A 13,183-nucleotide genomic window follows, 5' to 3' on the forward strand; every position below is an offset into this window, starting at 1 on the left:
CACTTAACATTATTTATTAAATAAATGTGATGGGGGAGCCGAGCGAAGGAGACATCCAGAGATGTGCAATTGCAGAGAAGAATGTGGGTGATCAAAATAGATTCCAGAAAGGGGCGGAGTTTTCAATTGGATTGCAGGAGTTTAAGAAGATTTTCCAAAAGAATGCGATAGTTCAGCCAGCCAAACTATTTTTCGTTAACCATAGATTCCACTTTTAAAAGTTGAAGACGTTTGCTAGTTTGTCACAGCAAGGTTTGGATGTTAGCCATGTAAATGTCACTTTGGGTGATCCTGGAAAGTTAGATCTAAGGGCTACATTGAAGGAGATGGGGTATACAGGTCTTAATGGTTCTGTTGCAGTACTCAACTTTCATGGTAAGTTATCTTTTGAAGTTGGAGAATCTTCGAAGAGTACGGATGAACTTACAAATAATGATGATGCAACTATGGATCGAGTATTGAAGGAAAAGCAACCTCATCAATTAAAAAATTTTGAAAAAGCTTTTGAACAGGAAAATCTACAGACAACAGAATTGTATAGGTCTAATCGAGATCGGCAATGGAAGTAGTTGGATTGACTTAGCCGATCAGATTTTCAACTTCAACATAATAATGGGTTGAAGATTGGCAGTAATAGAGCCTGGAATAAAAATCATCAGATTGGGGTCTCTCATCCTAAACAACCGCTTTTTGATATACGCTATGGTACACTGCTTCAGTCCCTTGTTTGCCTGAGTACAGAGGTTAACAAGGATTCTTGTGCTTATTCTGCTATGGACAATCAGTATAATGTTAGAGGGATTGGTAGATTTCCCTTATATGTTTTTTCACCCTATAACACATACATCTCAAATCCTAATTTTTTGTCTAACCCTAATGATATTCCTCTTCCGAAGTAGGAAACCAATATGTATAATATTTAAAGTGCTGAAGTGTAGAGGAAAAAGCAAGTGCAAGAGAAGTCTCATTCTGATAGATTGGCATATTCTTTTCCATATAGGTCCGATTTGCTTGGTTTTAATGTTTTCGTAAATAAAATAATGCTCAAGATATTGCAACTACTTTGCCATTATTTCCCAACATGTTTCTCTCTAATGACAAACAACCGTCATTGCTAAGCTTTCAAATTCATCTCTTCAGCTCTCTTTTATTTCATGTTGTGCATAAGAGCAATGGAAAGGACTAAAGGATATATTCTTAACTGATTCTGAATCTAAGCTCTTCATTGCATTATTTGAACAAGAGATTATATGGTCCATAAGTATAAGGGGTGGTTTTGCAAAGGATCAGGATTGTTAACTCTGCCCTAGGTTCCAAATTTTAAATCAGATCCTAAATTATGACTTTACTTTCCTTGTTGGATTTCATTTCCGGTTTTGCGCTTGGAATACAGAGATCCAGACATAATTATTTTTTCACAAACAGATTGGGTATCTTTGTTAAACACCATACCTCATGAGTCTCTTCATTGGGATGTTAGAGCTTGCCTTTTATTAAACTTTTCTAAGCCCCTTCCAGATAAGTTATCCATCATTTTGGAATGGGAGCATTGGAAATAGAACATAGTCATTCAGGATGAAGAAGTTGTTGATAAGCATGAGAATTGTCTTGGTCATTTCAATATACAATGTCAAAAAAAATTCATCAAACTGATGTATTAGTATGTAAAGACCCCACAACTGATCCATCACGGTGTGCTTTTATGTCTAAAGGAGCAAATGATATTAATATACAAGAGGTTTGCAGTCCTGTTATTGTCCACAGGGAAGTTTTGACAGATGAAATGGACGTTGTCAGATATCCAGGTTTTGCTAATGGGACAGGGTATTTTTTTTTTGCTCCAAGCATTGATTTATTTTACTTATACAAAGGCTTCATTAACAGCTACATGGCGCTGATTAACAAGGCCTTGACATCTCAGTCACAGACACAATTTCTCATTTTCGTTACTTCAGTAGTGATAATAACCAACATATCCCCCGAGAGGTTTTCAACAACATACACCATGATTTAGTGTATGAGGACAAACCAATTCAGGTACCTATGAGGTATGTGGGTTTTACATGTAACAGGGTTGACAGATCACCAGTTAGAAGTCATGGCTAGTGAGATGCTAGTATCATTAGCCTCAACAATGATTCAAGAAATTTCAAGTGAAGACGGGGTTTGTTTGGAATTTCATGAATGTTCATGTCAGAACATAAAAGTCTACCGTACCCTGGAGGTTAGATTATTGTTGGATGAACAAGCCCATTCGGTAGACTTGCATGTCAATCAAGAGGACAGTCAATTTCTTCAGGATTGCCTATCTGTACAAAAGACTGAGTCTAATTTCGGGGTTTGTAGTTTTAGCCAAATTGAGGATGTCAAGAGTTTAGATGGTAACAAGGTTTATTTGGAATCTGACTAGTGTTCATGTAAAAACATAAAAGATTTCCTTGGCCTGGAGGTTAGATCATTGTTGGATGAACAAGCTCATTCAGTACATTTGCATGACAATCAAGAGGACAGTCAATTGGGGGTTTGTACTTTAAGCCAAATTGAGGATGTCAGGAATTTTGATGGTAACACAGTTTATTATATCCATCAGAATGATCAAACATCATTGCTTCAAGAAAATAATTTTGAGGATGATATCAGAGATTTTGAGAATACTCCTATGATAGAGGCCAATAATGTTGAGGATGATATCAGAGACTTTGATAATAGTCCACAATAAGGAGTCTTTTGATTTCTCTAAGACTTTTTCAATTGGAAAAACTCCCTCACAATCTAGTGCTGGGAAGAGAATCCCTCAACTCCAGGGAAGAAAACCAAAAAGTGATAAAGTTAAGGAAGAAGTTCAGGCAGGTATTCAGACCACTTTGGATAAGAAATTCTCATTGGTTAAAATATTGACAGGGAGAACAAAATCTTTTTAGCAATGAAGATTATCTCATGGAATATCAGAGGCATGAATGCCTCTAACAAGAAACATAGAATTAAGAAGTAGCTTGATTCTTCACATTCAAATATAGTCTTATTACAAGAGACAAAATTCTCACAGGATTCTTATGAAAAAACTATTGGGAAATGGCCTTCGTGGAAATCTGCTCATGTGCAAAGTGTTGGGGTTTCTGGTGGTCTTGTCACTCTATGGAATCCCAGAACTATTCAAGGACAGTTAGTTGAGCAAGATCTCAATTGGCAATTGGTGAGGATAAAATAAAATTGCTATATTCTTCATTCTCATAAATATGTATGGCCCGACATCAACCCAGGATAAAAACAAATTGAGGCAGTCTTTAACTTGAATTATTCAACAGCAAGAGGATCAAAACATTATACTTGATGGTGACTTTAATGCTATTTTAAATTCATCAGAAAAGAGTTGTGGAATTCAGGCAGGTAAAATTAAGGAGGAAGTTCAACCAGGTATTCAGACCACTTTGGATAAGAAATTCTCATTGGTTAAAATATTGACAAGGAGAACAAAATCTTGTTAGCAATGAAGATTATCTCATGGAATGTCAGAGACATTAATGCCTCTAACAAGAGACATAGAATTAAGAAGTACCTTCATTCTTCACACTTAAATATAGTCTTATTGCAAGAGACAAAAGTATCGCAGGAAACTTATGAAAAAACTATTGGGAAATGGTGCCTTGGTGGAAATCTGCTCATGTGCACGGTGTTGGGGCTTCTGGTGGTCTTGTCACTCTATGGAATCCCAGGACTATTCAAGGACAGTTAGTTGAGCAAGAACTCAATTGGCAATAAGCGATGATAAAAAAAAAAAATTTGCTATATTCTTCATTCTCATAAATATGTATGGCCCGACATCAACCCAGGATAAAACAAATTTAGGCAGTCTTTAACTTGATTTATTCAACAGCAAAATGATCAAAACATTATACTTGGTGGTGACTTTAATGCTATTTTAAATTCATCAGAAAAGAGTGGTGGAAGTGCGCCACCACCTCCACCCTCCCTGCCCTCAATTAACATAATACAAGATTTGTCTACCTTTGTTATGGATAATAGTTTGCTAGATGTAGTGCCAAATAATGGAGCTTCCACAAATTGCTGAGAGACTTGAAAAGTTCTTTATAACTTAAGTTTGGAGAATTCAGAATTTTACCATTGAATCAGAGATACTCTCATTTGCAGATTCATACCACATTCCTATTGCATTAACTGTTACTAATTCTTCATCTCTTTCTGGTCACAGCCATAGGCCATCGTTTAAGTTTGAGTGTATGTGGTTCTGGCATCCACACTTGCTTCCATTATTGAGGCAATTATGGGTCGGTGCACCCAATGTCAAAGGTACTAATTCCAATTTTCTATGAAGCTTAAACATGTTAAATCGCATATTAAGGTTTAGAATGCATTGGTGTTTAAAAATATTTTTGAATAGAAAGACTTGGTTAAGCAAGAACTCTCTCAAATTAATGAAAATATTATTCAGCATGGCATGGATAATGACACATATCTAAAGCAGAAACAGCTACAAACTGAGAGGGAAGAACTATGTAAGAGAGAAGAAGAATACTGGAGGCAAAAATCCTGAGAGTTACTCTTAAAGGATGGAGACAGGAACATGAAATTTTTTTCATGCACCTGCCAAGCAGAAGAGAGCTGTAAATGCAATTTTTTCTACTAGGGAAGCAGATTCGGGGAACATTATTTCTGATGCTAAGGATTTCCAAAGATGAAGGTGTAAAACTCTGCAAAAAACCTATTGGATCCTCCTTCATCTGCTATTCCTTTTGAATCACATCTGAATGAATTGTTGGATGTTATATCTAATTTGATTTCTGATTAAGATAACAGTTCTCCAATGGTTCCTTTCACAATTAATGAGTTTGAGAAGGTTTATTTTTCTCTGTCTCCTGATAAAGCTCTAGGGTCGGCTGGGTTCACGACCCTTTCTATCATAAGTGTTGGAATGCTATATGATGGGATTTATTGGCAGCCATTGAAGAATCCAGGAAAAGTAGATCTATGCTCAAATATTCTAACACTAAAAGATTCTAAATCCTTTGTAGATTTTTGGCCCATTTCCCTTTGTAACAAATTTATAAGATTTTCACCAAAACCATCTACTTGAGATTGCAGCGTCTAATCCCTAGTATTATTCCTCAAGAACAGAGTCGTTTTGTCCTGGGTAGAGAGACAATGGAAGGAGCTTTGGTTGCTCATGAAATTCTTCACTCCATAAATACAAATCAGTCAGCTAATTTTGTCATTAAACATGATCTGATGAAGGCCTATGACAGAGTTTGCTGGGACTTTCTTTTTAGAGTTCTCAAAAAGTTTGGTTTCTCAAATAGTTGGTGCAAACAGATAAAAGCTTGAATATCAAAGGCTTGGTTTTCACATATCATAAATGGGGTGTCAGCTGACTTTTTCTAATCTTCGTAGGACCCTCTATCCTCAATTATTTTCATCTTTATGGCTCAAGCTTTGTAGCACCATCAAATATAATCAGAATCAAGGCCTTTGGCGGGGGGCACAAATAGTTGGCACAGAAATATCTGTCACTCATTCTCTTTTTGCAGATGACACCCTTTTGTTTGGGACAGCAAGCATTAAAGAAGAAAGACAAATTAAAAAATCTCTTGATCTTTATACATCACTTTCTGGTCAAAGGTGTGTCCAGAAATCAAACATTTACTTGTTCAACACAAACATGATTTTGACAAATAAAATTGTTAGTATTTTGGATTTCTCTGTAGAGAAGCTTCCATCAACCTATTTAGGCATACCTTTCTTTGTGGAGGCAAATAAAATGTGCTATTGGACTGCCATTATTGAGATAATTAAGAACAGAATTTCAGCTTGGAAATCAAGATGGCTTTCACTATCAGGTAGGATCTTGCTCATTAAAACAGTGTTGTCAGCGATTCCTAACTAATAAGTTGTTGTGCTTAAGGCACCCTCTTCAGTAGTTCATCAAATCAATAAGTTAATTAGAGATTTTCTTTGGAAGGGGAACTTAACAAAGGAGAAAATGATTCCACTAATATCATTGAAGGATATGGCTCATATTAAATCTAGTGGGGGAGCAGGTATTCATTATCTCTCAAAAAGGAAAAAAGCTTTTGGAGGTGAACTTGTTTGGTAGATGTACACACAATCTTAAAATAAATGGTGTAAAAAAATGCAGCAAAGGTATCTCGATTGTGATGATCCAATTCGCATACTATCCACTTTGGATACTCCAAAAGGATCTGCCATTTGGGAGTTTATGATGTCGTCAAGAGAGGTGGTTGTAAAATATGTTACTTGGGAAGTACATAATGGGGACAGTGTGTGATTTTGGTTGGATTCCTGAAATGCTCTGCCCCCATTGGGTAATTTCTTTCATCTTAATAAACTTATGGCTGTCTCAGTGGACATTTGGGATTCAAAGCTGTCAGATAATGTTGCTACTGTTGAGATTTACTCAAGTAAAGCCTTGTGCAAGGACCCCGGTGAATTACCTCTTAATAACCAATTGAGGACATGTTTGCAAAAGGTCTTCTCAGAAGACATTTGTCTAACTAATAAGACATCTTAATATGGGCAGCGGTTAAAGATGGGAAACACTCCATTAAAGAAAGATATAAAGTGTTACAGCATTTAGATATTATGAAAAATCCTCAACGGGCATTCTCTTTCTGTTGGAATAGTTCTGTTCTCCTTAAAGCAGGCTGTTTGCATGGCTTGCACTGAGATATAGAATTTTAACCAGTGATAAATTAGTTAAGCTTTGCATTGCACAATCTTTCAATTGTGTGTTATGCAATGAAGTAGGTGAGTTAACTCATCACTTATTACTGAATTGCTCTTTTGCCCAAGAATGTTGGCTGTTTTTATTGAACAAATTAAGTTATTCTGTGCCCTTGCCAAGTAATCTGTGGGATCATTTTCAATTATGACCTGTTCTTTATACAAACTCATTGTTTGCATGCATTTGGAGATGTATCCCTGCAGCGGTGGTCTGGGCCATTTGATGGGAAAGGAATAAACGCATCTTTCGCAGGGAATTTTCTCTGGTTTCTAGAGTTCTGCAAGGTATTGAGAAATTAGTTTCAGACATTGTCAATGCTAGTCTATCCAATATCGGATGTAATCATTATTTTTAATCTTGGGAAGGTGGTATTGCTAGAGAATGGAAAGATATTCTTGTTCCTTTTGGATCTGTTCCTAACCAGAGAGTGAACCAAGCAGCAGACAGGCCATTAATTAAGTGGCAGCCGCCTCATGGTTTTATGAAATTAAATGTTGACAGGTCATCTACGGGAAATCCAGGGAAGCTTGGGATTGGTATATGCATTAGGGACCATCAAGGTAGAGTACAAGCAATTAAAGCTTGCCCCTTTCCTCCAGGGACAAATAACTTGGCAGAGGCTCAAACTTAGCTAGCAGGTCTTGTGCTGGATAAACAAGGTGGATTTCCAAAAGTGGATGTAGAAGGTGATTCAATGGTTATAATTAATGCTTGCATCAGTAAAATCTCTCTAGTCAGGAGAATTGCATATATCATGAACCAAATATGGCACTTAATAGACTCATTTGGAGATCATTGTATTTCTCCCACTCTTCGGGAGGGAAACAAAGTTGCAGATTTGTTGGCCAATCTGGGATGTGATGAAGTGTGGATTAAGTCACCTATTCCGGATACTCATCTAACTGCATGGCGTCGTCTTCGTGAACTGATATTGCAGGAAATGGTCATAAATTTTGAAAATTTTAGCATTAAAGGTTAAATGCAGTATATTCAGTTTCTATCTGTATAATTCACCTGGTAATTTTTAGCAAGAGTGCATTTACATGTCAGCAAAACATTTACAGTTGTTGCAGTTTGTATCTCATCCAAGATTTGGTGTGATTTAATCAATTTGAAAGCCGATATTTTTCATGTGCCAAGTGTTGTGTGGCCTGTACAATCACCATTATTATCTCAGCTCCTGCAAGTCCAGCAACTCCATGAATTGTTTCCCAACTTGTATGCTCAGCCTTCGGTTCATTTTAACACGGAACATCAACGAAATCGAAATCCAAGACAACTCTGCTTCTGTGGGGGTAGGTGATCCATCAGCCATGAAAGAACGATGAGGAATATTTTCTCACAGAATTTTTTTGAATCAAAATTTGTGATATCGGTTGCTTGTGCCATTCTTATCAAATTTCCAAGTCCATATTTTGTTATGGAAATTGACTATGGAATTTTCAAATCGAGATTTATGATGTGGTAAAATTGAAGCATATTGATGCATACAGTATTGGGTGTCCCACGATAGCTGGAGTTTGTTGCCAAGGTGATCGTGCTTCAGTTTTTTGGTGTCCTTTAGTTTCCGCTTATCATCATTAAGGATTTTTTGGTGCATATATCTTCATCGCATATGAAGGTTTATTTTTTGCAGAATATAACTTGGAAACATGCCAATGGTTTATGATGTGTTTTAGGTTGATCAGATTATACACATTTATCTACATCTTTGTTTAGATGGGGAAGATGCTTTTTGATGCAACAGGAATGAGTATGTATAAACAAGTTCATCTGGTTGGTAGTTACTTAGGTTCTGCTCTCGGGTTGGTTTTCTCTTCTCATCCTTTTGTACTCGGGCATTGGTTCAGGATTTTCTTCCTGGTTTTATTGGTTATTTTAATATTAATAAAATATCAATGCTTTGCCACTTTTGCTTAAATAAATTTTTAAAAAATATTATCTATTAAATAATGTCAATATAAACTTCACTTGTAATAATTTATTTATTAAAGTGAATTTAATATGATTCACTTATTATAATTATTAAATAAAGTAAATATATTATTCACTTGTAATAAATTATTCAACACCCATTTAGGACATATATTTCCCTTACCATACCATTGGCCTACGGGAACCCAGTAATCGGCTAACCTGCCACTCTGCTCTTGTCGCCTAGAGAGGGGGCATTACACTTTTCCATGAAATGCTTGTGGGTTGAGAATCAATCCATCATCGCATTTTTCAATTCTAAAATACCATCTCACCTCCTTCACTTCGACAAACAAAGAATCCAAACAATCAATTAAATTTGACCCTCGTGAACAAACTCTATCAATACATTTTTCAATATTCTTATCATATGATGTTGTTGATCCATGTCTAATGACACAGATTTTGGAGGAAGAACTTCAGACTTTGAATCTGAAAGATGTTTAGGAACTTCCTCAAGTGTGAATATATATTGTCCAAATCTTTTGTACTCATGCAACTATATTCTCTTCTTCATACCTCAATACTTCCCAAAAAAATTATGCAACCCAAAATGACTTATCTTTACTACACCTGAATTGAAGGAATTTAAAGGAAAAAAGAAATACTTCAACTCAATGATATATGTTTTTAACAATATTTTGAAGCAATTCTAGACCCTAAATGGTTTTCTTGAAGTTTTCATAGAAGAAACAACCTGTTAAACATGCCCGAGACCTTTGCAGTAAAGATATCATGAGCAGCTGCAAAAAATCCACATTTAGTACTCTTTGCAACTTTCTCTACATAGTCAACGACCTGTAGCCACAGAAAATTACAAAATTCTGATCAACATCAAAGAAAATTATTAAAACCCATAGAGACATTGCTAACATCACTAATGCCAAACATTACATTTAGGACAACATTCCAGGTTTCAGCCAAGAATAACTTTGATACACTTTCAATGTTGATACACAAAAGGGTAGTCATCATAATACTCACTTTCTTTTGCTCTTCCTTAGTTCCTGGGTATAATGCTTTGAAGACACGGCGATATGGAGCATCTCCAAATGTATGGAAGGCAGTTTGGAGCATAGCAATCACAGCTTTAATCACCTAATAAAAAAAGGAATCTAGAATAAATGCCTGAATGACAACCTGATGCCCAGATGAAAAATATCATGTAAAGCTTTAGTTATATTTCCTGTCAATATTTGATTTTAACTGAATGAAGGTTTTAGACAGAGATATTATGCAATATGAAAGAGAAAACCAGCCAAAGCCCGCTGGTTAAAAAACAAGAATCCTGTTATGTAAAAGTAGACATCACATCTTAGATACTTTTATTGCATTGGAACTAATATCAATTAGAGTTCTTCCTACAGACACCAAATCATTATACAATACAGCAATAGCTTTTAATATTGAGATAATCCTTCAAAATACAAATTAAAAATTCATAGTACTGATAAAAGAAAATAAAATAACTAAAAAACTAATCCAAAGAAAACAATGCTATATCCTGATTACTTCTTGCATTGCAATGAGTCCATCCCAAGCAACTCGCATATGCAGCACTATAATACCCTATTGTTCCCAATTTTGTTAAGGATGGGAGTTGGTAAAGTTGGTAAAGCTTTGTGTATATGTATATGCGTGTGCACATGTGTGATGGACTGAAATTTTGCTATCATGTTTTGAAAAACTAATAGATGCAGAAAACCAAAAATAATAAAAAATTACAGCTACACTTACACATAGGTGACATGAATATAGCTTTGAATTATAAAGAGTAGATAATAGAATTTTCAACTTTCCATTTTGAATTATGGTTTTTTCCTTTTTGGACTTTATAAATTGACAGTGGCATCCAAATCATGCCACATGGATAATTGGAAAGGCTAGCATAAAGTGATGCATGTAGGAAGCTGGTAAAGGTGCCAACAAATTATATGGGTCTAACATATCATGAAGTGCTGGTTTCTATGCACCCAAAGCAAGCCGCATTCCATTGCTGACTTCATAGAACAGTCTAATGCTTATGCTGAGTGTACAACAGTCTAAAATAATGTAACAGCCCCTTTGCATATGGTGCGCTATCTTTGAAGACACTCCTATTGATACAGATTTATCCTCCTTTCTTATGGTGCATTGGTGGAAGGAAAAGATTTCATCTTGTCCTGTGTTTAGTTTTCTTGTATGTTTTCCATGTCCATCTTAACTCGATGCATAGGTTGTCCTTTTGTGGGAAAGACTGTCTCAATGGATTATTGTATTGATTCCCATCAATTCAATGATCCCAATTATCCATTTGGATATTTTGCATTTTGTGCCAAACTATGGTGAAACTTCATCAAAACTTTGTGTCCAGAAAAGAGTGATTTTTGTGCACTTGACCAAAAAACAGTCTGTTTGGAATTTTGAAATAGGATGTCTGAAAATTTGGAAAAATTGATGCTCAAATTTTCAAGTTTTTTAAAATCATGTATGTGATTTATTTTAAAAATAAATGGTTACATTTATGGAGAAATATGTTATATGAGAATAAGCATTATCATGGACAGGAGGTGATAACACCAAATGGTATTATGTGCACATTGTTGGGACTCCATTCTTCATGCTACATGTTCATGTGCTTTTGTCCATGATGTAATAGAAGTTGGCGACACTAGGCTATAATGAAGTGGTTTCTTTACCCATCCACTAGTATTTTAAGTGAGCTTGAGATGATGTGACATTAAAATAAAATATGAATAAATCTCTTGCAAAATCAAACATGTCAACATTAATAAAAGGTATCCATGAGACACTTTTGTATGTCGATGAAGATACATGAAAAGGATTATGAAGGACAAGCCAAACAATTTGGCATTTCTAATTGGGATAGACTTGCACTCTAATGTCAATACCATTGAGGACCTTCATGGGACAGGATTCTGGGAACATGCTCCCCGACATCCACAAGGCTGATACCCACAATGACACTCCATTGCTAGTAGATAGTACGAGTTCTTTCAAAAGGTGTGATGGTGATATACTTCACAATCTTGTGTTCACATGTAGCTTGTGGCTTGCATGATCTATCATGTCCATACTTGATGGTATAAATGATCTCCCCATGTGTGTGTAGTTTGCGTAATATTTCTCATTATGTATTTGGTATGTGTGTGCATGGAATGATAGCTATGGACTGCCCATGTATGCTTGCTTAATGAACCATGTTGAGATACAAAGTTGGTATGCTTGCCTACCCCCCCGCCCCCCAACACCCCTCCATGGGACAAAAGAGTATTTAACTACCCAAGTCTATTACCTCCTTGTTCAACGCAATGGGCCTATGGATTTTGTTGGTGCTCAAAGTTGTTGGCTCCTAAATCCCTAAAGATTGCCTTCTCCTAAGCACCAAAGATTAAAAACTCGAGATAAAAGACCATAAACTTGAAATCAAGAAAGGCAACTACAAAATAATTTAATTAGGTAGGTAAATCCTCCTCTGACATAGGCTCAACTATACCCAAGGGGGACATGCCTAAAGGTATCATAACAAGACTAATCATGGCTCAAGATGACCAAGATGAGAATTTTGCAGTAGTACCCAACATATGCTTGGTCCCAAAGGCTATAACTACACCAAAGGGTAACCAACCACACATAAGACTTCTTATTAAACTTATGATGGTATCATTGCACAACTACTAGTTGTGGGCATGCAAAACATTACTTAAGATGATAACTTCTATTTTTCTATGGATATTTGAAATTTCCCAAATAAAATGATGAATCATGAGCCGCATATAAATTAGAGTATTACTCTTAACTATTGGCATAAGATGTTCATCTTAAGCATTATTACTTCCAATATTGGTACCAAATTCAGTGGGTTAATTGTAACATACAATGAGAAAAAAAAATTAAAATGACAAAAGACTATGAGTTGTTTAGATACATCTTCACAAAATATGATATCAAATAACTAGAATAACTTATCCATCGCCAAGCTATAGAAAGCCATATGTAATAGAGAAAGACCATTACAAATCTTCCAAGGATATACAATATTCTCCACATTTATCAAATATCTATTACAATTATACTAGCAAATGTGGCATGAGGGATGCTACGAATAGAAATTCCCCACAGATCTATAAATAGAGCCATGGAGGCATTCAATTACAAAAAGCACTGACAATACATTGACCTATTTGTGATTTTAAAAAAATATTCTAATGGTAATTGGATTTGCAGGATTTCAAACCCTAGAAGCTTTTAGACACTTTTTGTCATATGAAAAAGAGAAATGACAAACTGACCATTTTTCTAATAATGTACTCCTATTTATACCAATTAGTCCATTGGATGAATCCTTGTAGGAATTCGACTAAGAGTCAGATGTCTTTAGTATTAGAATATTTTCCTCACTCGATCCAACCTTTACATTTCAATTTTCAATTCCAATGTTATATCTAAACA

At 35.6% G+C, this 13,183-nt stretch overlaps 1 protein-coding gene across 1 annotated transcript in view; it reads right to left on the reverse strand.

The window, feature by feature from the left end:
- LOC149575198 (ATP-dependent DNA helicase SRS2-like protein At4g25120) overlaps positions 1-13,183 on the reverse strand; it is a 255,426-nt gene that overhangs the window by 143,467 nt on the left and 98,776 nt on the right. Inside the window, exons 14-15 of the mRNA XM_089815031.1 lie at positions 9,716-9,829; positions 9,429-9,529 (exon numbers count right to left, since the gene is read on the reverse strand). Coding sequence (XP_089671157.1) covers positions 9,429-9,529; positions 9,716-9,829 — 215 coding nt within the window. The remainder of the gene's footprint in view (positions 1-9,428; positions 9,530-9,715; positions 9,830-13,183) is intronic.

This window comes from Cupressus sempervirens, chromosome 2 (assembly GCF_028749045.1).
Source record: "Cupressus sempervirens isolate cs-2001-9-10 chromosome 2, ASM2874904v1, whole genome shotgun sequence".
Classification (NCBI taxonomy): Eukaryota; Viridiplantae; Streptophyta; class Pinopsida; order Cupressales; family Cupressaceae; genus Cupressus; species Cupressus sempervirens.